This window comes from Pleurodeles waltl, chromosome 7 (genome assembly GCF_031143425.1).
Source record: "Pleurodeles waltl isolate 20211129_DDA chromosome 7, aPleWal1.hap1.20221129, whole genome shotgun sequence".
Lineage (NCBI taxonomy): Eukaryota > Metazoa > Chordata > Amphibia > Caudata > Salamandridae > Pleurodeles > Pleurodeles waltl.
Genome location: NC_090446.1, coordinates 476290340 through 476316498, shown reverse-complemented (window position 1 = coordinate 476316498; position 26159 = coordinate 476290340). Strand labels below are relative to the sequence as shown.

General features: G+C 45.7%; 1 protein-coding gene across 8 annotated transcripts in view; it reads left to right on the top strand.

The window, feature by feature from the left end:
• TAOK2 (TAO kinase 2) overlaps window positions 1-26159 on the top strand; it is an 873025-nt gene that overhangs the window by 366488 nt on the left and 480378 nt on the right. For all 8 annotated transcript variants that reach the window (XM_069244102.1, XM_069244103.1, XM_069244098.1 and 5 more), the window contains 2 exons: window positions 23320-23433; window positions 23588-23679. In XM_069244102.1, coding sequence (XP_069100203.1) covers window positions 23320-23433; window positions 23588-23679 — 206 coding nt within the window. The remainder of the gene's footprint in view (window positions 1-23319; window positions 23434-23587; window positions 23680-26159) is intronic.

The window sequence follows — 26159 nt, the reverse complement described above, 5'->3', positions numbered from 1 at the left end:
TCTGGCCTGTTTGGTGGATCTTTTGTGTTTGCTGGGCTTGATGGGAGCAACTCCCTCAGCGCAGTTGGTGATCCAGTCAGTGAAGTTCTTGGCACCTTGTTCCAGGGTGGGAGGTGTTGAGGGCGTTAGTCCAGTGGCTCTCTGACACCCGCTGCAGTGGAAGCGCTTGATATTTCTGATGGATACAACTACCTGTGGATTCCTCACCTTATGAATTCGTCCTTGCGTCAGCATCCGACGGAAAGTCTTCTTCCTAGCTGTCCACGTCGACGAGGACGTCATAATGGCACGGTTCCACGTGACTCCGTCTGACGTCAACGTGCCAATAAGAGGTCCTCGTCGGCGTACTGACGTCAGTTTTCCTTTTTTCCGTGCCTTCGCCAACGTTTTTTCTTCCTGGCTCGTTGAGAACTGTAGCGCTTTTTGGTGGTTACAATGTCGCCTCCAAAAAAGTCCGGTTTCAAGCTGTGTAGAGAATGCGGGGGTCGGATGTCAGTGGCCGACCCCCATTCGGATTGTATTTGGTGCCTTAGTTCAGAGCATGATGTGGAAGGATGCTCTTCGTGCCAGAGCATGAATCCAAAAGCTCTGAAAGAGCGTGAGGCGCAGATTTTCCTAGCAAAAGCGAAGAAGAAGGGCCATAAAAAGGATTCCTCCCATGCTTCACCCAAGAAGCATAAGAAGCGGCGTCATCGTGACTCTCTGCGCCGTCATGACTCTCTGCGCCGGTCGGAGCGGAGCTGATCGAGGTCCAGGTCCAGGTCCAGGTCCAGGTCTTCTCGACGGCAGAAGACATGGGAGATGAGCCCTACTGTGACACCTCAGCCCAGGAGTCCGGAGTTGTTGCCGGCGCCATCTGTCTTTGAGGTCGTTCATCGTAGCCCTCATTTTTGGCCGACGTCGAGGGAGCCTGATGTACAGCAGACCTCTGCTCAACAATACCCGGCTTTCCCGGCTCCAGGGACGGATCCGGCTGCATTCTTGAATGCAATGTATGCTGTGTTTCAATCCATTGCCCCTGCTGGTGCACTGGCGGGTCCGACGGGGCCATTGGCGTTTGATTTGGGCTCTCCGGCGCCGTACAAAGCGGCTCCATTCATGCCCTTTTGCCCTACGGAGACTGGCGGTTCGGCGCCGAGGGTATCCCCTAGCGGGAGTTCCCCACTTGTGACGGTGGATCCACCATCACGTCAGCTGACTCCATCACCGCGCCATCCGATGTCGATGATGTCTCCTTCCAGACCGGCTCCATCGCCTTCCTGCCAACCGACTCCGCGGAGGTCTTCGTTAGACTCCGTGCCGGCGCCGGGTGACACCAGGAATCATCCTTCTCTTCCTGGGCCTTTTTGAGGTTCGAAGTCGTTGGCGTCGATGGACTCTTTATCGACGCCGGCTCTAGAGACACATCTTCGATCTCGTAGGAAGGCATAAAGACTTTTGGAGGAGGAGGAATATAGACAGCTGGAGGAAGGACAGATTGAGCCTTCGGATGAGTTCCAGGGTCTAGCCACTGCAAGTGGTCTGGATACTTCCCCAGAGTGGGACATTGCGGCTCCGGGGGAGTTTACAGAAGAGGCCGCTTCATTCCATACAGTTGTAAGGAAGGCAGCAGAGTTCCTGCACTTGCCTTTGTCTGTGGCGGAGGTGAAAACTAACCTGCTCACAGAGGTACTGCATCCCTCTTCGTCCAGTGCTGACCCTTTGCTGCCTTTCAATGAGGCTTTAACTGAGCCTATATTGGACTTATGGAAGAAGCCAGTAACAACTCCTGCAGTGAACAGGGCAGTGGCGAGGAGACATAGGGGCGCACCAGGAGATCCGGTTTTCTTATCACGACATCCGACTCCGGAAAGTTTAGTAGTCCAGGCGTCATGTTCCGCGAAGTCTGCTCCTGGAACATTCCCTGGAGTCCCAACTGATAGGGGGTCCAAGAGGATGGAGCAGTCTTCGAAGAAGATCTTTTCATCATGCAGTATGGCGCTTAAGGCTACTAATTCTACCTGTGTGCTGGGCAGATACGTCCACGCCCTTATGGACTCCGCTAAGGAAATGGCAAAGGATCTGCCACAGGAGATGCAAAAGTTATTTGGATCTCTCTTTATGGATGTGCAAGCGGCTGCTCAACAAATTATACAATCTGGCCTGGACACTTTGGATTCGATAGCCAAGGCCATGGGAACATCTGTGGCTTCTAGGAGGCATGCCTGGTTAAGGTCCTCTGGTTTTTCTTCAGATGTTCAATCCACCTTAATTGATCTACGATTTGATGGGGAAAAGTTGTTTGGGGACAAGGCGGACTCTGCCCTTGAACGGTTTAAGGACTGTCGGGTGACAGCTAAGTCCTTAGGCTTACAGACCTCTGCTACAACATCTTATAGACCTTTTCGCAGGTTTCGGGGGTTCGCTCGTGGCTCTGCCCTTCGGAGGTCGCAGTCCTTCGCCCAGCAGCCTGCCAATCCGCCCTATCGTGCCTTTAGAGGGCGGGGTAGGAGTAGAGCTAGAGGGCCAGCCCAGCAGCTGTCTTCTTCATCATCCTCCTCTGGTGGACAACAGCAGAAGCAGCCCTAGTTTTCCCCACTTTATCATCCATACTTCTCCTGTAGGGGGAAGATTGAGTCTTTTTCCACAGAAATGGAAGTCGATTATAACAGACTTGTGGGTGCTAAGAATTGTGGAAAAAGGTTATGCTCTCCCCTTTCAGGAGTTCCCCCCTCCCTTTCCCCCGTCCCTCCTTTTGTTCAGAAGACCATCATCTGTTGTTGCAACAGGAGGTTGTAACCATGTTGGCAAAGGGCGCTATAGAGTTGGTGCCGTTGCAGGAAAGGGGTCAGGGGTGTTCAAGATTTTTCCCGATTCCCAAAGTGGACGGTTGTTTAAGGCCGATCCTAGACTTGAGGATTTTGAATTTGTTCCTCAAGCAGGAAAAATTCAAAATGCTGACCCTAGCGCAGGTACTATTGGCGTTGAACAAAGGAGACTGGATGGTGTCTGTCGACTTGCAGGATGCGTACTTTCATGTTCCGATAATCAAATCGCACAGGAAGTATCTCCGGTTTGTGGTCGTAACGCAACACTACCAGTTTGCGGTCCTTCCATTTGGACTTACTTCAGCACCTCGGGCTTTTACGAAGGTGATGGCGGTTGTTGCAGCACATCTCAGAAGGAGGGAAGTAGCGGTTTTTACCTACCTGGACGATTGGTTGATCAAAGCCAAGTCTCCAGAGCTCGTGTTCTCTCATCTGCGAATAACAACCCAATTGTTGTTCGATCTGGGTTTTTCTGTAAATGTGCCCAAATCTCACCTGGAGCCCTCGCAACGCCGCCTGTTCATAGGGGCAGTACTGGGCACAACAATGTTTCGGGCCTACCCCCTGCCTCAGCGGGTTCGGGACATTCAGGCGCTGATTCAATTTTTTCAAGTTGGAGCGGCAGTTCCAGTCCTCAAGGTCTTACGCCTGCTAGGTCTGTTTGCTTCTTGCATTCTGTTGGTCACTCACGCTCATTGGCATATGAGGGCTCTTCAGTGGTGCCTCCGCAGGCAGTGGTTCCAGCACAACGGCGATCTCAGGGATTCGATAAAGATCTCCAAGGACGCTGTAGCGGATCTTCAGTGGTGGACAGTGGACGGCAACCTTTCCCAAGGAAAACCGTTTTCACTGCCACCTCCGGTGGCCACAGTGACATCGGATGCTTCCACTCTAGGGTGGGGAGCTCATCTGGGGGACCTGGAGATCAAGGGTCATTGGTCTCCAGCGGAACAGATGTTGCATATCAATCTGTTGGAATTCCGGGTGGTACGTTTGGCGCTCAAGGCCTTCCTCCTTTCCCTTCACGGTCGGTCAGTTCAGATCTTAACAGACAACACTACCACGATGTGGTATATAAACAAGCAGGGAGGAGTAAGGTCGTACCTTCTCTGCAGAGAAGCCCTGCGACTCTGGTCCTGGGCTCAGGATCATCAGATTTGCTTAATAGCGAATCATTTGGCCGGAGTTCTGAATGTGCGTGCGGACGTTCTCAGTCGTCACTTCTTGATAGATCACGAGTGGTGTCTCAATCCAGACCTGGTCCTCCACATCTTCGGGATGTGGGGTACTCCTCAGGTGGATTTATTCGCCACTCGAGAGAACGCGCATTGCCCGTTGTTCTGCAGCCTCCAGTATCCGTTGCAAGGGGCATTGAGGGATGCGTTTCAGATGTCCTGGAGCGGCCAGTTGCTTTACGTGTTTTCCCCCCAAACCCTTGATTCCTCGGGTTCTGAGGAAGGTTCGTCAAGACCGGGCCCAAGTCATCTTGGTGGCACCAGACTGGCCGAGAAGGGTATGGTATACAGACCTGCTTCAACTCTCTGTGCCCTCCGCTCCGTCTCCCGCTCAGGGCAGACCTCCTCTCGCAGTCGCAGGGGCAGGTTCTACACCCCCACCTCCAGAGCCTCCACCTTCATGCCTGGAGATTGAACGGGGCAACCTGAGTTTGTTTTCTCTCTCACCGGATGTAGTGGATGTTATTCTATCGTCCAGGCGACACTCCACTAAATCCATTTATGCCAGTAGGTGGGCAAAATTTGTGGTTTGGTGTGGGGAGAATGAAAAAGATCCCTTGAAGGCCCACCTTTCTGATATTCTTTTGTTTGCTCTTAGTTTAGCAAAGAGAGGCTGTACAGTAGCTATGGTTAAAGGTTATTTGGCGGCTCTGTTGGCTTTTCTTTGCCTTCCGGACCAACCTTCTTTGTTTAAATCTCCAATTGTAAATAGGTTTATTAAAGGTTTAGTGAATAAGTTTCCTCCCACGCCCTTTCACATGCCTCAGTGGGACTTGAATCTGGATTAAGGTTTTTGATGGGTTCACCCTTCGAGCCCATGCATTCATGTCCGTTGAGATACTTGGTCTTAAAGACTGGTTTCTTAATTGCGATCACTTCTGCAAGGAGGGTGGGGGAGCTTCAAGCCCTTTCTGTTAAACCTCCTTTTACCATGTTCTTCCCTGATAAAGTGGTGCTGAAAACCAGGGCGGCTTTTCTGGCAAAAGTTGTCACTCCTTTTCATATAGGGCAGTCTATTACCCTTAACTCGTTCTACCCTCCTCCCCACTCTTCTAAAGATGAAGAGAGGCTCCATAGGCTGGCCCCTAAGAGGGTGCTGAGTTTCTACCTGGAGAGGAGTAAAGACTTTCGCTTGGATGATCAGCTGTTCGTAGGGTATGTTGGACAGCGAAAGGGCAGAGCGGTCCAGAAAAGAACACTCCAGGTGGGTCATCTTGTGTCTAAAAATGTGTTATTCTCTGGTGAAGAAAGTCCCTCCTGAAGGTATCAGGGCCCATTCTACTAGGGCTAAGTCGGCTTCCTCGGCCCTAGCGAGAGGAGTTCCTTTAGTGGATATATGCAAAGCGGCAACTTGGGCGCCCCTCCATACCTTCGTAAAACATTATTGTTTGGACTCTGAAGTGAGGATGGACGGTCATTTTGCTCGTTCGGTATTGCAAGATTTCTTGGTGTAATCAGGCGGGCACCCACCACCGAGTGCGGTACTGCTTTGGGACTCTATTCATAAGTTGAGGAATCCACAGGTAGTTGTATCCATCAGAAGAACAAGTTACTTACCTTCGGTAAGCTTTTTCTGGTGGATACACTAGCTACCTGTGGATTCCTCACAGTCCCTCCCGTTGCCTGCCTGATTTCAGTTATCTTGCCGTGGTTGATTTTTGCTTATCTGGAGCTATGTTTAATTGTATATGTATATACATATATGTTCGATGGCATGTGTAGCTGCAGATACACATGCTTTGCACATCCCGCCATCTAGTGTTGGGCTCGGAGTGTTACAAGTTGTTTTTCTTCGAAGAAGTCTTTTCGAGTCACGAGATCGAGGGACTCCTCCCCTTTCGGCTCCATTGCGCATGGGCGTCGACTCCATCTTAGATTGTTTTCTTTCCCCATCGGGTTCGGACGTGTTCCTTTTCGCTCCGTGTTTCGGTTCGGAAAGATAGTTAGAATCTCGGAAAATTCGATGGTATTGTTTGCGTTCGGTATCGGGTTAGTTACAACAGATCGGCACCAAATTTTGAAGAGCTCCGGTGGCCCTTTGGGGTTTTCGATCCCTCGTCGGGCCTGGTCGGCCCGACCACGTGTCTCTTCAAGGCTAATGGAACGGACCCCATTCGCTTCTGCCCCAAATGTCACAACAAGTATTCGTATACAGATCAGCATCTGGTCTGTAACTTGTGTTTTTCTCCAGAACACAAGGAAGATACTTGTGAAGCCTGTCGAGCGTTTCGATCGAGGAAGACGTTAAGAGACCGAAGAGCGAGAAGACTACAGATGGCGTAGGCGCTGACAGGACAAAAACACTTGGAGGAGGAAGAAGAAACCTTCTCCATCGAGGATTCGGACTCTGACGAGGTCGATCCCGAACAGACTCCAAAAACCGTGAGTAAGACGTCGACACACAAAACTCACAGGAAAACCACTAAAGCCCAGGGGACGCCACCGCCAGCAGGCCATGGCTTAACCCGAAAAATAGGTGACGGACCATCGGCACCGAAAAAGGGCACGCATGTGTCGAAGACTTCTGACTCCGGTCGAGAAACCGGTACAGAGCAGACTCGACCCCGAGACAGCGGGTCAGAGCAAGTTCGGCACTGAGAGGGCGGCACTGAAACGAGTCGGCACTGAGAGACCGGAACACCAAAAATTTTAAAAGTGTTGTCGGAGCCGAAAAAGACAGCCGAAAAAGTTTCCATTCCGAAACATCCGACCTCGGAACCGAGAACAGGTTCCTACACAGAGGAACAGGGACTGTCCTCACAAATGCAAGGACATAAGTTCGGACAAGAACTAGAGTCAATGGAGCCAGACTACACTCAGAGAAGGCTCCACATCCAAAAGGACACAGGGAAGATAAGTACTCTTCCCCCAATTAGGATGAAAAGAAGACTTGCCTTTCAAGAAAAAGACAAGCAGCCACAGGCAAAGGTGGCAAGACAAGTAACACTGCCACCATCTCCACCACACTCAACGCACACATCACCAGTAGCCATTCCACCACTGATGCAGTCCCCAACTCAAACTGGAATGAGTCAGGATGATCCCGACGCATGGGATCTTTATGATGCGCCAGTATCAGATAACAGCCCGGACTGTTATCCAGCGAGACAGTCGCCACCTGAGGACAGTACAGCCTACACACAGGTGGTGTCAAGAGCAGCGGCATTTCATAATGTCAACCTGCATGCAGAGCCGATTGAGGATGACTTTTTATTTAACACACTATCCTCCACACATAGCCAATACCAAAGTCTCCCTATGCTACCTGGAATGCTAAAACACTCCAAACAGGTGTTTCAGGAGCCTGTGAAGGGCAGGGCTATAACTCCAAGGGTGGAGAAGAAATACAAGCCACCGCCAACAGACCCTGTATACACAGCAATTAACACCAGACTCAGTGGTAGTAGATGCAAGCTTGCAAGAGAGCGAACTCGCACACCTCTGGAGACGCACCACCTCCAGACAAGGAGAGTCGCAAGTTCGCTGCAGGGAAAAGGGTTGCAGCACAAGCGGCCAACCAATGGCGCATTGCCAACTCACAAGCATTGCTGGCGAGATATGATAGGGCTCATTGGGACTAAATGCAACATTTCATTGAACACTTACCCAAAGAGTTCCAAAAAAGGGCACAACAGGTGGTAGAGGAAGGACAGAGCATTTCGAACAATCAAATACGCTCTGCAATGGATGCAGCGGATACAGTTGCTAGGACAGTAAATACAGCAGTGACCATAAGGAGACACTCATGGCTGCGTACATCAGGATTCAAGACGGAAATACAACAGGCCGTGCTGAATATGCCATTTAACGGACAGCAGTTTTTTGTGCCGGAGGTGGACACTGCTATCGAAAAACTTAAAAAGGACACTGATACGGCCAAAGCCCTGGGCGCGCACTACTCCCCACAGAGCAGAGGCACATTTCGTAAAACACAGTTTCGAGGACAAACCACAGAACCCTCAACTTCACAAACAAGGCCCACTTATCAGAGCCAATATCAGCGGGGAAGTTTTCGGGGACAATATAGAGGGGGCCAATTCCAAAAGAGTAGAGGGAAGTTCCAAAGTCTCAAAACTCCTCAAAACAAGCAGTGACTCCCATGTCACAAATCCCCAACACATAACACCTGTGGGGGGAGACTAACCAAGATCTACAAACATTGGGAGGAAATAACAACAGACACTTGGGTCCTAGCAATTATCCACCATGGTTATTGCATAGAATTTATCAAATTCCCTCCAAATGTCCCACCGAAAACACACAATATATCAAAACAACACATAGATCTTCTACAACTAGAAGTTCAAGCGTTGTTACAAAAAGATGCAATAGAACTGGTACCAATTCATCAGAGAGGAAGAGGAGTTTACTCACTGTACTTTCTCATACCCAAAAAAGACAAAACTCTAAGACCTATATTAGATCTCAGAACATTAAATATCTACATCAAATCAGATCACTTTCACATGGTGACACTGCAGGACGTAATCCCATTGCTCAAACAACAAGACTTCATGAAAACACTAGACCTAAAGGATGCGTACTTCCATATATATTGATACATCCTTCACACAGAAAGTACTTAAGGTTTGTATTCCAAGGGGTACATTACCAATTCAAAGTGTTGCCATTCGGGATAACAACAGCGCCAAGAGTTTTTACAAAATGCCTGGCAGTAGTAGCTGCACATATCAGGAGGCAGCAAATACATGTGTTCCCGTACCTAGACGATTGGTTAATCAAAACCAACATGCAAGAACGGTGTTCATAATACACAAAGTATGTCATAGAAACCCTACACAAACTAGGTTTCTCACTCAATTACACAAAGTCACACCTTCAGCCGTGTCAAGCACAGCAATACTTAGGAGCAACAATCAACACAACAAAAGGGATTGCCACTCCAAGTCCACAAAGGGTACAGGCATTTCACAATGTAATACAGGCCATGTATCCAAAACAGAAGATACAAGTCAAAATGGTGATGAAACTACTAGGCATGATGTCCTCATGCATAGCCATTGTCCCAAACGCAAGGTTGCACATGCGGCCCTTACAACAGTGCCTAGCATCACAATGGTCCCAGGCACAGGGTCAACTTCTAGATCTAGTGTTGATAGACCGCCAAACATACAACTCGCTTCAATGGTGGAACAATATAAATTTAAACCACGATCCACGAATGGGAAATTCACCCCCAAATACTAAACACTTACTTCCAAAGATGGGGAACACCACAAATAGACCTATTTGCAACAAAAGAAAACGCAAAATGCCAAAACTTCGCATCCAGGTACCCACAATATCAATCTCAGGGCAATGTGTTATGGATGAGCTGGTCAGGGATATTTGCATACGCTTTTCCCCCTCTCCCACTCCTTCCGTATCTAGTAAACAAATTGAGTCAAAACAAACTCAAACTCATACTAATAGCACTAACCTGGGCAAGACAACCTTGGTACACAACACTACTAGACCTCTCAGTAGTGCCTCATATCATATCAAGCTTCCAAACAGACCAGATCTGTTAACTCAACACAAACAACAGATCAGGCATCCAAATCCAGTATCACTGAATCTAGCAATTTGGCTCCTGAAGTCTTAGAATTCGGACATCTAGACCTTACACAGGAATGTATGGAGGTCATAAAACAAGCAAGGAAACCAACCACAAGACATTGCTATGCAAATAAGTGGAAAAGATTTGTTTATTATTGCCATAATAATCAAATTCAACCATTACACGCATCTGCTAAAGACATCGTAAGCTACTTACTGCATTTACAAAAGTCAAAGCTAGCTTTTTCATCCATTAAAATACATCTTACTGCAATTTCAGCTTATCTGCAAATTACGCACTCAACTTCATTATTTAGGATCCCAGTCATAAAAGCATTATGGAGGGCCTAAAGAGAATTATTCCACCAAGAACGCCACCAGTACCTTCGTGGAACCTTAACATTGTCTTAACACAACTCATGGGTTCACCTTTTGAACCCATGCACTCATGTGAGATACAATATTTAACATGGAAAGTAGCGTTTCTCATTGCCATCACATCTCTAAGAAGAGTAAGTGAAATACAGGCATTTACCATACAAGAACCCTTTATTCAAATACACAAGCATAAAGTAGTTTTACGAACTAACCCAAAGTTCTTACCAAAAGTCATATCACTGTTTCACTTAAATCAAACAGTAGAACTACCAGTGTTCTTTCCAGAACCATATTCTGTAGCTGAAAGAGCACTACATACATTAGACATCAAAAGAGCTTTAATGTACTTCATTGAGAGAACAAAACAAATACGAAAAACAAAACAACTGTTCGTTGCTTTTCAAAAACCTCATACAGGGAATCCAATATCCAAACAAGGCATTGCCAGATGGATAGTTAAATGTATTCAAACCTGTTATCTCAAAGCAAAAAGAGAACTGCCTATAACACCAAAGGCACATTCAACTAGGAAAAAAGGGGCTACTATGGCCTTTCTAGGAAACATTCCAATGACTGAAATATGTAAGGCAGCCGCATGGTCTACAACTCATACATTCACCAAACATTACTGCGTGGATTTGTTAACAACACAACAAGCCACAGTAGGACAAGCAGTACTACGAACTTTATTTCAACCAACTTCAACTCCTACAGGCTGAGCCACCGCTTTTGGGGAGATAACTGCTTACTAGTCTATGCAAAGCATGTGTATCTGCAGCTACACATGCCATCAAATGGAAAATGTCACTTACCCAGTGTACATCTGTTCGTGGCATGAAACGCTGCAGATTCACATGCGCCCACCCGCCTCCCCGGGAGCCTGTAGCCGTTTCGAAGTTGATCTTGAACATTTGTAAATTTGTAAATATATCGCTTTAAACCACATTATGTACATACATAGTTACTCCATTGCATGGGCACTATTACTATATACACAACTCCTACCTCACCCTCTGCGGGGAAAACAATCTAAGATGGAGTCGACGCCCATGCGCAATGGAGCCGAAAGGGGAGGAGTCCTTCGATCTTGTGACTCGAAAAGACTTCTTCGAAGAAAAACAACTTGTAACACTCCGAGCCCAACACTAGATGGCGGGATGTGCAAAGCATGTGAATCTGCAGCATCTCATGCCACGAACAGATGTACACTGGGTAAGTGACATTTTCCATATATATATATACACACGCACCTTCTGATCCAACTTTCATCAAAACATAATTACCGCCCGACTCCATAATAATAAGTGCATCACAAAAATGTGCCAATAGTCAATCTACACGAGATGCTCCTCCTCCAGACGAGAGTAAGAAATTAGACGCAGTGGGAAAATGTGTCTGCCCAGGCTGCTAATCACTGTAGGATTGCAAATTCTCAGGCACTCCTGGTAAGGTACAATAGAGTCCACTGGGATGAAATGAAAGAGCTATTGCAAGATCTTCCATAGGAACATCAAAACAGAGGGCATGAAATAGTAGAAGAGGGACATGCTGTTTCAAACAATACAATCAGATTGGCTATAGTAATAAGGAGACATGCATGGTTGAGATGTTCAGGTTTTAAACCTGAAATACAACAAGCTGTATCAAACATGCCTTATGATAATGAGCATTTATTTGGGCCAGAGGTGGGTACCGCCTTAGAGAAACTTGAAAAAGAGACTGAACACGTTAAGGATATGGATGCACTATTTAGCAAACCCACTAGAGGCACTTTTCCTAAGCCACAATTTAGAGGGCGATTCAAACCATCAACCACAGAGCCATCCACCTTACAGCAAAAACAGGGATCACACTTCTACAATAGAGGTTCATACAGAGGCTCAGACAATAGAGGAGGAGGTAAAACATCCGCCTCAAGAGGTTCCTCCACCTCAACAAAACAGTGACTTTTTACAAATCTCCACAGTGCATACATCTTCTGTGGGAGAAGACTGGTAAATTTGTATCCACAAAGCTACATTACCACCACAGATCAGTGGGTTCTTTCATTTAGCCAACATGTCTATTGTCTAGAACTCATTTCCACTCCACCAAACATTCCTCCCTGTTTACACAAGTTCTTTCTCAACCATCTTACTCTGTTAAAAGAGTAGTTACAGTCCCTTCTTCTCAGAGGGGCTAAAGAACCAGTACCTACATCCTAACAAGGATTAGGAGTATGTTCACTTTACTTCCTCATACCCAAAAAAGACGGTTCATTAAGACCAATTTTAGATCTCAGGCTTCTCAGTCTATAAATACTTTTAGAGCATTTTTACATGGTCATTCTGCAAGATGTTATTCCTCTATTACAGCAAGGGGGATTACATGACCGCATTGGATCTCAAAGATGCTTATTTCCATATTCCCCTACATCCATCACACTGCAAATGTCTAAGATTTGTCATTGCAGGAAAGCATTACCAATTCAAGGTAATACCAGTCGCGGTAACAACAGCCCCAAGAGTATTTACAAAATGCTTAGCAGTAATAGCAGCCTTTCTCAGAAGTCAACACATACATGTTTTCCCACATCTAGACGATTGGCTCATCAAACATACCATTCAAACATGCCAACAACACACTCGGTACACAGTAAATCTTCTACACAATTTGGGGTTCACAGTAAATCACCACAAATCGCATCTTCAACCCTCACAAATACAGCCTTATTTGGGAGAAGTTCTGAACACTCAGTCAGCATTAGCATATGCAAGCGTGATAAGGATTCAAGCTTTTCAAAATCTCATCTCTCAATTACAGGAGAATCCTACACAGTGAAGCTAGTGATGCAACTGTTGGGAATGATGGATTCCTGCATAGCTACAGGTCCCCATGCAAGACTACACGTGCGTCCACTGCAACAGTGCCTTTCTCAGCAGTGGGCTCAGTCACATGGTCATCTTCAGGATCTAGTGTTGTTGGACCACAAGAATCACCGCTCTCTGCAATGACGCAGTCCCACCAACTTTTCAAAGGGCCAGCCCTTTCAGGACCCTGTACCTCAGATCACTCTAACAACAGATGCATCAATGACAGGTTGGGGGGCTCACCTCAACAACCTCACCATACAGAGGAAATGGGATCCCATTTGTAGGAAAGTACCCTCCTTCTTGGCATGGTACCTGCATTTTCTGCCTGTTGTCAGTGTGTTTGACTGTGTTCACTGGGATCCTGCTAACCAGGACCCCAGTGATTATGCTTTCTCCCTTCTAACTTGGTAAATTGGTTACTTAAACCCCACATTTGGCATACGAATGTCCCCAGGTAAGTCCCTAGTATATAGTACCCAGGGCATTGAGGTACCAGGGGATCCCCTTGGGCTGCAGCATGTATTATGCCACCCATGGGGAGCCCAAGCAAAGTGTATCTGCAGGCCTGCCATTGCAGCCTGCATGAAAGGATGCATGCATCCTTTTCACTACAGGTCACTGCACCAGGTCACTGTAAGTAACCCTGGTGGCAGGCCCTCCTAGCCCAGAGGGCAGGTTGCAAGTACCTGTGTGTAAAGGTACCCCTGCACTAGCAGAGGTGCCCCCACAAACTCCAGTTCCATTTTCCTGGACTTCGTGAGTGCAGGGTGCCATTTTATGTGTGTACTGGACATAGGTCACTACCTATATTCAGCTACATAATGGTAACTCTGAACCTAGGCATGTTTGATAACAAACATGTCGGAATCATACCCCAATACTGTTGCCATACCCCATGCACTCTGGGGGGTGCTCCTTAAAGGACCCCCAGCATTGCTCCTACCAGCCTTCTGGGGTTTTTGGACAGCCCAAGCTGCTGCCACCCCTCTGGATATGTTTCTGCCCTCCTGCTGCTTGAACAGCTTAAGCTCAGAAAGGCAGAACAAAGGATTTCCTTGTGGGGGGTGGGTGTGTAACACCATCCTCCTTCTGGAAATAAGTGTTGCATGGCTTCGAGGGGGAGCCTCTCCAAGCCACTGGTATGTGTTGAAGAGCACATTTGGTGCCCTCTGTGCATAAATCTACATTGGTTCAAGGACCTTCAGTCCCTGTTCTGGCACAAAACTGGACAATGGAAAGGGGAGTGACCACTCCCCTGTCCATCACCAACCCCGGGTGGTGCCCAGATCTCCTCTAAAGAGTCCCTGGGTTCTGTCATCTTGAATCCAAGGTTGGCAGGGACCTCTGGAAGCATCTGTGTGGCCAGGTCAGACAGGTGATGTCAGAGCCCCCTCCTGATATGTGGTCACCTGGCTGGGTGACCAATCCCCCTTTCAGGGCTATTTGAGGGTCTCTCTCTCTTGGGTGGGTCCTCAGATCCAGCTTGCAAGATTCCAACAGGACTCCTCTGCAACCTCTACTTAGACTTCTAGCCACTGGAACCGCGACTGGACCCTCCAGGAACCGACAATCTGCATCCACGACAAAGACTATGCTTACAACTTTGTTTCCGCAGCTCCTTCCAGCTTCTGCAACATTTCCCTGGCTGTGCGTCCTCTGAGGTTGGCAAGTCTTCAGTCTGCACGAGGAGGAAGAAGGAATCACTCCCCTGCATCCGCTGGCACCAACACACAACCAGATGCGTGGATCTCCTCTCATCCTGACCTGTGTGGATCCTGCATCACAGGTGGTGGTCCGGAGTAGTCCTCTTAGTCTTCTCTGCTAGCTGTTCATCTTTGGTGGAGGTAAGCCCTTGCCTTCACACGCAGGACAGTACCCCCGTGAACTGTGTCTCCTGCAGCTACCTAGGCTTGTTGGCATCTCCTCCAAGGGATCTTGAGGCTCTGTGTAGCCCCCAGCACTCCTTCCTGTGACACACAGCCCTCAACGTGCTTCTCCTGCGTCATGGGACCCTTCTCCAGTTGCGCTTTGTGGGCTCCTCTGCGACTCCTTGTTCCTTGTCCAATGGGTCTCCAGTGGATGCTGCCTCTTCTGTGGATTCTCTGCCTTGCTGAGGGTCCCTCTTGGACTCCCCCACCACTGGTTGAGTCCTCCTGGACCTTGCTGATCCCCGACAGCTCCACTTTTGCTTCACAGCGGCTTTTGCATTTGGCAAGGTTTGTTCCTGGCTCTTCCATGCCACTGACCAACTGCAATCATCTATTTGGTGTGAGAAGGTGACGCCATCCTCCAGGAACTCTTCACCTGCTCCTGGGATGCATTCCTGACCGTCTAAATGCTATGACCAGCTCGTGCAACCACAACTGGGTGGGTAGTAATTCCTGCTTCCCCTGGACTCTTCTGTGATTTCCGGACTTGGTCCCCTTCTTTCACAGGTCTTCCTCTTCAGGAATCCACCACTGGTTTCTTGCAGCCTTGTCTGGGTGTTGCATTTTCCTCTTTTTATTTCTCTAGGGTTGTTTGGGGAAAATCCAGTAACTTCTTTCTCCCTGGTCGCTACTGGTACTTACCTTTTGGGGTTTCCTAGTACCCCCAGCTCCCCTCTACACATTCCACTTACCTAGATGGGGGACCTGTGTTCGCATTCCACTTTTTTAGTATATGTTTTGGGTTCCCACTAGGGTCACTATTGTCAATTTACAACGGCACACATCTCAATTGTTCCTTCCAGCTCAGACAATTTGGAAGTGGGTGATTCACAATCACATTCAATTAATCGCAGAATATCTCCAATGAATGGACAATCAGTTAACAGACCTATTAAGCAGGACACAGCAACAAATCCACAAATGGGAAATTCATCCACAAGTACTTCACCAGTACTTTCAATTGTGAGGAACACCAAAGATAGATCTCTTCGTCACCGCAGAAAACTCAAAATGCCAAACCTTTGCATCCAGATACCCACACCCACAGTCTAAGGGCAATGCTCTATGGATGAATTGGTCAGGGATATTTGTTTACACTTTTCTGCCTCTCCCACTCATACCATTTCTAATACACCAATTGAAACAACATCACAAAACATGATTCTTGTAGCCCCCACATGGACACATCAGCCTTGGTACACAACTCTGTTGGATCTGTCTGTGGTTCCACATAAACTTCCAAACAGACCAGAACTTTTGGCTCAAAAGAGAGGTCAAATCAGACATCCAAACCTCAAAAGACTCAATCTTGCAATATGGCTCCTGAGGTCTTGGAGTTTGGCTGCTTACAACTTCCTTCTAAATGTATGGACATTCTTAAAAAAGCTTGCAGACCCACAACTAGACAGTGTTAAGCTGCTAAATGGAAACATTTTGTATATTATTCTCAACCTAGAACTATTGATCCACTTCAACCCTTACCGCAAGACATTGTCTGTTACTTGCTACATTTGCAAAAGGCAAATATAGTATACTCTTCTATTAGACTTCATTTAGCAGCCACAGCTGCTTACCTCCAAAACAGACATCTCTCTATGTCGGATTCATGTGATTAAGCCATTTATGGAAGGCCTTAAGAGTTATTCCACCCAGAGTCCCTCCAGCTCCTGTATTAAATCTTAACATTGTACTTACTAGACTTATTGGTCCTCCATTTGAACCCATGCACTCCTGTGCTTTAGAATTCCTTTTGTGGAAGGTTGCTTTTTTAGTAGCTATAACTTTTTAAAGAGTTAGTGAAATACAAGCGTTCACTTTATAGGAACCTTTTTTCCAAATACATAATGATAAAATAGTACTAAGAACAAATCCGAAATTCCTACCCAAGGTAGTTTCACCATTTCATATTAATCAATCAGTGGAGTTGCCAGTCTTCTTCCCACAGCCAGACTCCGTTGCTGTAAGAGCTCTCCATACACTGGATGTTAAAAGAGCTCTTGTGTATTGCATTGACAATGCAAAACGTTTTGGGAAATCAAAGCAACTGTGTAGCTTTTTCAATGCCTCTCAAGGGTAATCCAATTCCAAAGAATGGATTAGCTGGATGGATAGTCTAGTATATCCAAACGTGTTATTTTAAAGCTAAAATACAACTACCTGTAGCTCCTAGAGCACACACTACCAGGAAAAAAAGGTGCCTTTATGGCCTTTTTAGGAAACATTCCAATAGCAGATATTTGTTAAGCTGCTACGTAGTCTACACCACACACATTTACTAAACCAACTGTGTAGATGTTGTAGCTCGTCAAGAAGCAGATGTTGGCCAAGCAGTCCTTAGAACATTATTTCAAGCTAGTCCAACTCCTACAGGCTAGCCACCGCTTATTTGGGAGGGGACTGCTGTACAGTCTGTGCAAAGCATGTGTATCTTAAGCTACACATGCCATCAAATGTAAAATGTTATTTACCCATTAAACATCTATTTGTGGCGTGTAGCAATGTGTATTCACATACGCCCTCCCCGGAAGCCCATGGTCGTTGTAGTACAAAATATTGTAAATATGTACATACATTGAATGGACATATTTTATTTACTATCTACTTATACATATATACACTCTTTACTTCATCTGCCGGTGGGAAAACAAGCTAGCAAAGGACTCTGTGCCCATGTGTAGTGTCACCGAGAGGAGGAGTCACTTGATCTCGAGACTCAAATATTCTTCAAAGTAAAACAACTTGTAACACTTTGAGCCCAACACTAGATGGCGGACTTATGCAAAGCATGTGAATCTACAGGACTACATGCCACAAACAGATGTCTACTGGGTAAAGTAAGATTTGATTTTTTTATTTGGGCTTCCACATTTTTTAGGTCCCTCTTTTAGGAATCTTTTGGGCTTGCAAGGACTCGGATGGACTGGGAACACTTGTCTTATGGACCGTCGATTTGCAGACCTTGTGGGATCAGTTGATCTGGTCCGGGACAGCTTGCCTACAGCAATGGAAGGGGAGTTGAGGGAATGGGTGTTGGTCCTTCCATGATGGAATGTTTTAAAAAGATTGAGGCTTTGCTGACACTTGGACTTGGCAGTTGTGTTGTCCAAACGATTTGGACTGCCTAAGGTTTAATTTCTCTATTGAACTCTTCACATCCAAGATGGTGCACTTCCCTTTCTAGATTGTGAAGGACCACACTTCTTGTTTGAAAGTTATATAAAAGCTCTATGTACAATGATGAGTGTGGTGCATTTGCTTCAAGGAGTATATCCTGTCGATTTTCTCCTGGGTTCTTCAAAGCACTCTTTTTCTACTACTTTCAATATCTAAAGTTTGTTCCTGTTGGCTCATATTAAGTACTTACCTTTTTTGTTTTTACCCTTAGGTGGTTAATAGTCTGCTTCCTTCCTACTATAACTGCTACTGCCCTTAGTTGGTGTTCTTTATGCTCAGGCTTTTTCCTCTGAATGACAGCTTCTTGAAGGGTACACTGGAGCTGTGTGTTTACCTCATTGGTTGGCAAAGTGTTCTCTAAGAACAAAACACATTTTCTTCAAAACCAGCAACTTAAGATTTGCAGAAGGATCATACTGCTTTTCCCTACAAACCCTTATGCCCTCAGCTTGAGACGCCTTTATTGATTTCTATATTCGCAGCAGACCAAAATGTACAGAGACATAAGAAGTTTTTTTATTTTTATTAATCGTTTATTGCATCTAAGTGGGACGAAATCTTCCCATCTACCGACAGGGAATCCATTCATTCAATTGTGGCATCATGTTTCTGTAGTGGCAGATGCACCTAGGCGGTTCTGGAGAGCACACCTAGACAACTTGACATTCAGTATGTTGCAAACACACCTGGGATCTGTATTCTCAGGACCATCAGGCTAGCACTTTTTTTTCCATCTGCATCTGCAGGAAATCCACTTGTAGATTCTGTCGCCTGCTCAGCTTCGGAGAAGAGAATACAATGGCAAACTTCTAGGCCAGGGTATTGCCAACAAATCTCAACTGGATGTTAATTAATGAATTAGTGGCTCATTTGTTTCGAATTTATTGAAAGCCAGAGATTGAACTGCCTTTTAGTATGTCAGAAGAGAAAGTGTAGAATCGTCACTTCTTAGAACAGAGGAAAGTTTGTAGGAAATGCTTTTGTTTCATCCATGGATTTGCCCACGGAAGGATTATGGTTTTCTGTTCTCACCTTTCATTCATTGCATAGTTCAAAAGATATAAAATCCACTAGGTTCATGTCTTTGAAATCCGCACGGATTAGGTCTGGAAGCCGAGATATTCAGACTAACTTCACAGTTGCAAGCCCTCCTTCCTCCTTCCAGTACTGGGGATTCTGTTATCCTGGGGAGACTGTAGCCTGTAAGACTTTGTCTTCAGTGTCTAAAGTGGTTTGCTATTACAGATTGTCGGGTTCATGCCATTTATCAATTACTTGATTAATCATAAATCATAAAATGAAAGGTGTAAATATTGAAACCATCAAACGATAACATGTTTGTGATTTCAGCTTGTAGGTTTCACCTGCCCAAGATTCTTTGTTCCTCGTTGTAACCTAGTGTGAGGAAATGCCTCCTTGGCATGGTTACCCCCTGACATTTTGCCTTTGCTGATGCTAAGTTATGATTTGAAAGTGTGCTGGGACCTTGCTAACCAGGCCCCAGCACCAGTGTTCTTTCCCTAAACTGTACTTTTGCATCCACAATTGGCACACCCTGGCACCCAGGTAAGTCCCTTGTAACTGGTCCCCCTGGTACCAAGGGACCTGATGCCAGGGAAGGTCTCTAAGGGCTGCAGCATGTCTTATGCCACCCTAGGGACCCCTCACTCAGCACAGACACACTGCTTGCCAGCTTGTGTGTGCTGGTGGGGAGAAAATGACTAAGTCGACATGGCACTTCCCTCAGAGTGCCATTCCAACCTCACACTGCCTGTGGCATAGGTAAGATACCCCTCTAGCAGGCCTTTCAGCCCTAAGGCAGGCTGCACTATACCACAGGTGAGGGCATATGTGCATGAGCACTCTGACCATACAGTGTCTTAGCAAAACCTTAGACATTGTAAGTGCAGGGCAGCCATAAGAGTATATGGTCTGGGAGTTTGTCAAACACGAACTCCACAGTTCCATAATGGCTACACTGAAAACTGGGAAGTTTGGTATCAAACTTCTCAGCGCAATAAATGCACACTGATGCCAGTGTACAATTTATTGTAAAATACACCCATAGGGCATCTTAGAGATTCCCCCTGAAAACATACCCTACTTCCAGTGTAGGCCGACCAGTTTCTGCCAGCCTGCCACACACCAGACATGTTGCTGGCCACATGGGGAGAGTGCCTTTGTCACTCTGTGGCCAGAAACAAAGCCTGTACTGGGTGGAGGTGCTTCTCACCTCCCCCTGCAGGAACTGTAACACCTGACGGTGATCCTCAAAGGCTCACCCCTTTTGTTACAGCGCCCCAGGGCATCCCAGCTAGTGGAGATGCCCGCCCCTCCGGCCACTGCTCCCACTTTTGGCGGCAAGGCTGCAGGAGATAATGAGAAAAACAAGGAGGAGTCCCCCACCACCAGGACAGCCCCTAAGGTGTCCTGAGCTGAGGTGACCCCTGCCTTGAGAAATCCTCCATCTTGAGTTTGGAGGATTCCCCCAATAGAATTAGGGATGAGCCCCCCTCCCCACAGGGGCGAGGCACAAAGAGGGTGTAGCCAACCTCAAGGACAGTAGCCATTGGCTACTGCCCTCCCAGACCTAAACACCCCCCCCAAATTGAGTATTTAGGGGCACCCCAGAACCTAGGAAACTAGATTCCTGCAACCTTAACAAAAAGGACTGCTGACCTGAAGCCCTGCAGAGAAGACGGAGACGACAAATGCTTTGGCCCCAGCCCTACTGGCCTGTCTTCCAACTTCAAAGAAAACTGCAACAGCGACGCCTCTAACAGGGACCAGCGACCTCTGAAGCCTCAGAGGACTGCCCTGCACCCAAGGACCAAGAATCTCCCATGAACAGCGGCTATGTTCAAAATCCTGCAACTTCTTTGCAACAAAGAAGCAACTTTAAAGACTTCACGTTTCCCACCGGAAGCGTGAGACTTTCCACTCTGCACCCGACGCCCCCGGCTCGACCTGCAGAAAACAAACACCTCAGGGAGGACTCCCCGTCGACTGCAAGCCTGTGAGTAACCAGAGACGAGCCCCCACAGCGACGCCTGCAGAGAGAACCCAGAGGCTCCCCCTGACTGTGACTGCCTGTTACAAGGGACCCGACGCCTGGAACCAACACTGCACCTGAAGCCTCCAGGACCTGAAGGAACCGAACTCCAGTGCAGGAGCGACCCCCAGGCGACCCTCTGCCTAGCCCAGGTGGTGGCTACCCCAAGGAGCCCCCCCTGTGCCTGCCTGCATTGTTGAAGTGACCCCCGGGTCCCCCCATTGTTTTCAATCTAAAACCCGACGCCTGTTTGCACACTGCACCTGGCCGCCCCTGTGCGCTGTGTGTACTTTCTGTGCCTGCTCGTGTCCACTTTGAAAATAGCTTATTGCCATTTTTACAAAGACTGCATATGATATTGCTTTTATTCAAAGTTCCTAAAGTATCTAAGTGAAGTACCTTACATTGAAAGTATTACTTATAAATCTTGAACCTGTGGTTCTTAAAATAACCTAAGAAAATATATTTTTCAATATAAAAACCTATTGGCCTGGAGTAAGTCTTTGAGTGTGTGTTCCTTATTTATTGCCTGTGTGTGTACAACAAATGCTTAACACTACCCTCTGATAAGCCTACTGCTTGACCACGCTACCACAAAATAGAGCATTAGAATTATCTACTTTTGCCACTATCTTACCTCTAAGGGGAACCCTTGGACTCTGTGCACACTATTTCTTACTTTGAAATAATATATACAGAGCCAACTTCCTACACCTAGGGTTTCCAAAGTGTTCCACCATAGGACCTTAACGTACTCCTTATGTTTGTTATAGGACCTTCATTTGAACCATTGCATTCCTGTTATGTGAATTCCTGTTATGGAAGTTAGCATTTCTACTTGTGATTCCATGGCTTGGAATGTTGCAGCACAATCAGCTTCTCCTTCTTTCACCACTTTTTCAAGACCAAGTAACTTAGTTTATTTGCTTTCCAACATGTCTTGAGATTTTTACTTTAATTAGGTAATTCTCTTTCTGCCTTTTATCCACTTACTCAGGTGACCAAAGATGAGGACATACGGCCTAGTTTATTTTTTTTTCTGATAGCTTTGAGCCATTATATATTTCAAACTCAGTCTTTTGGAGTTGATAACCTTCTTTTTGCTTTTAAAGTTAATAAAATATGTATACATGTCAAAGGATACGATTTCCAGGGAATATCTCGGACTAGAAACACTGCTCTGAACCTGCTAATAGTATTAATAACTCCAGAAAGTTTGAGTGCATTCCATTAGGGGTGCTGCAACTTCTTCTTTAAGAGGTGTACAGATACAGAAGATCTGCTGTTTAACTACTTACTGCTCTGTACATTATTTTATCAAACATTAATGTTTAGACCTGACTGACCGTGACCTTGCCCAATTGAGTAGTACATTTCTCAAACGCTTTAGGATCTATGCTGTGTACTTCTACCCTTGTGATCCATACAAAGAATCTGCAGAACCATCATACATTAGCAGAATGATTTACTTTGGTTACATCCCTTCTGATATAATTCAGCTCCCATATAGATTTCTTTCCAGCTATCCACCTCCCCTCTTAAGGATGTATTCACTTATCCTTATTATGTTTCTCTCTGCCCTTTGCATCTCTTAATCTGCAACCCAGAAATATGTATGAAACTCCTTTTGTAATGGTTCTGACTTCGCATCTTGTGCTCTCACAGTGCTGCAGGCATTGTTGTGTGACACTCCCTGATGCTGGTGACCAGCTATTGAAAAATTTCCAGTTCCTGTCCAAGATAAGGTTTCTGTAAGAAATCCTTCAGAAAGATCTTTAATATTAAGTAGCTAGTTATTCATTGTGCTCTTATGCGCTAGTTTTCTGTCAAGAAGAACCAGCTTAGAGAACTAGACGAGGCACACTTAACTTTTCCTATTTAAGGCTGAATGGGCATAGTGGACTGCATCACAGACGCAAATCTTGTCACATCTAATGCTGCACTGGCTTAACTAATTTACATAGTGTTTGTTGTCACCTGTAGGACTGGATGGGTTTGTCAGATTAGCGTATGTCGCAGTGCCTGTCTGGCGAAGAACTGGATGCCTTGGGGCATCAGAGCAGATATACTCAGATGTAGAGCTTGTCGCTTTGCAAGCACTCAACTTTACTGTTCCGTCTCGTTGATGTTCATCCTCGGACACTGCAGTGTCAAGAATGCATACTGATCATTTTTGCTGTATTAGTTGATTTTAAAAGCATGGATTTAATTGCTACTGCAAATTCTCCAGTACGTTTCCTAAATGTTGTGTTTAGCAACTGGCCCTCCATAAAAATTCCTTTGGGCTTACTCATTTAGATTCTTTCTAGTGTCATACTCAATCTCTTCTTGCAGGGACGTGAAAGCTGGAAACATCCTACTAACAGAACCCGGCCTGGTAAAGCTAGGAGATTTTGGTTCTGCTTCCATTGTTGCACCTGCCAATTCCTTCGTTGGAACACCATATTGGTGAGGATCTGTCATTTCTGCTTTTCCTATATAAGTGGCTGTTTTCTTCCCTTGCATCTACACACTTACAAATAGGGGGGCTTGATGGGAATGCTACATCTTGTGTGCACTTCATCTTCACTTGGCTCATTTCTCATTTTGTGCCTCTTCACAGGATGGCCCCTGAAGTGATCCTTGCCATGGATGAAGGCCAGTATGATGGGAAAGTAGATGTTTGGTCTCTGGGAATTACCTGCATCGAATTAGGTATTGTCTTCACCACATATTGTTCTCAATCAGAGTGCATTGTCTTCTTAGGTTTGTAATGAAGGCAGTTGTCTGGTTAGGCGATATGAATCATTAAAGGTAATTTTATTCTGGTGTCAAAGTGGTGTAACTAGCTTGAAAAGCATTTTTTCATAGTGAAGGTTGGTTTTTAGTCTTTGGCGTACTGTTATGTATTTGTCTGAAGCATAGCTCGACACCCCACTAGGTCATTCTTGTAGGGTATAATAGTGAAGCTTCAACAACATAGCTTGCAGCTACTAAATTGGTGTTGAGTGGTGGAGTATGTTTTTAGAATATACTGAGCGGTAGATGTAAATGAAGCAGCTGAACGTAGATTACTGATTTGAGTCCATACTACTGTTGGATTTACAATTAAGAGCCCAGTTTGCATAGTTTGCCATTTGGTGTTTTTATTTTTTATTTTATTTAGTTAAATGATTTTCATTAATATTTTAACTAGGATAAACATAAGATAGCAAACAGTGCTACTCCTTAAAGGCATAATAAGTTGAGTAGGGTTTATGTAGTAGCTTAGAATGCACGTTATTCCAAGACCATTTATATACGAAAATCAGTGGTATTGCAGTGGTTGGATCTTTTTCAGATGGATATCAAGTTCGCCTCCAAACCAGTCTGCTACTGCTGACCAATTCAAACTATTATACCAAAGAATATAGTATATCCAGTCTTACCAAGTATCAAACTAAAATCTATGTGCCTGTTTCAAGTTTGAAAGAAGTGTTTTTAACTAGTAACAAATCTAATTGAGAACTAACTTCCCAGCTGTGTTCACCGTATTCAGGGGTAGGAAAACAATCTGGTCCTGGGGTGCTGGTTTAATATAGGCTTGAGGGGCTGTAGTTTCAGATGCCTGACTAGAACTCCTTTCTGATATTTATATATTTTCTTACGTAGATTTTTTTTCTCCAATTTCTGTTTCTTCTGAATATCATTGTTTGTTGCTTGTGTTTTAGGTGTTTTGAAAAATGCAGTGGTTGCTAATTGTTTTGTGTGCTGAAAAACAAATCACAGGGATGTGGTTTATCCACATCTTAAATAGAATTTTGCCTTTGTAGTTTTTGCTTTGTGCACCAGCATTGCATGAGATGTCTGTATGGGGGTAAGGGAAACCTGGGCCTCCTTCTAGGACACAATACAGTGTCATTAAGGATTTTGTCTAGGTAGGGTGAACAAGGAATATAAATGTGTATAATCAGCTGTCTGCAACCACAAAGCTATATAGACTCTTAGTAGTCTGAAAACTGTCTCAGGAGAGTTGGGGGAGATCACTCACTTGAGGAAAACGAGGGCCATGGGCTCTCTGGATTTCTCTCCAGCCTAATGCAGAATTTAAAAAAATCAAGGTATCTCCTGGTGAAATTTGACATCCTAGCTGTCTGAGAGCTAGTCCTCAGCGTGATGTCAAATAAAAAATCAAAAATGGGAAATCAAAAAAATAAACACAAGTGGTGGTGGATAAAATCTTCTTACAGGTTAGGACTTATGTCTTAATGCTTATAACATTTTAGGATTCCCATACTCGGAGACATAGATTTTATCACCAGTAGAGAAATGTGGCCCTAATTTGCTCTTCAGGATCACCTTATTTCTTTAATCTGGAGAATAAACTCTGACACACAAGCCCTGTGTCTATATTAGCTGTTGGAGGCCAATGGTCAGCAGAAGGCTTGGGATAGTAATACTCAAGTGTTGAACCTACACCCCTGTGATATTGTGGCCAGGCTCACTGTTTCCCAAAAAGCAAACTTGCCTACCCTAAACTATCCTGGGCTTCGAGCCTGTGTCGCTCACTGACTGGCATCTCAAAGTGGCCCGCTCTGCTGAACGCTCCTCCCTCACTGCTCCTGACACTGGAAGAGAACCAGAGAGATGTGCAGAGGAGCGACCCACGAGCGCGTAACTCTATCGGCGCCTGTGCCTCACCACGTGCAGCCACATAGCTCCATAGAGCGACAACCCAGCCCTAGATCCTTTCCGCTGCAATGAAGCCCTGAAACAGCCCCTCTTTCCAAAGGCACCCAGGGCAGCATCTAACTCCCTGACCTTCATAGCCACCACCCACCAACCCTTACTTGAAATGCTGCAAGTTGGGAAACAATAAGAGAACACAGAATGAGAAGACAACCTTAAATACCTGAAAGTGTGAATATAAGCTGACAGAATTCACACTGTGGGAGTATGAATTTACACTGTGCAGAATGCAAATACTTATACCAATACTAAAATATAAACCTAAGCAGATGAAACGCCGAGCTCAATATTCACGCAATCTTCCCATTACACACACAAAACCAACTTACCTCTTGCAAACTCTTCAAGAAAGAAGTTTAGCCTTTGTTTTAGCCACTAAAACTCATCCAGTAGTAGATCGCAGCTCAGCAGGTGACTGGAATAAACATTGGTGCTTGATCGGAAGAGTGAATAGACCAAATTTATTA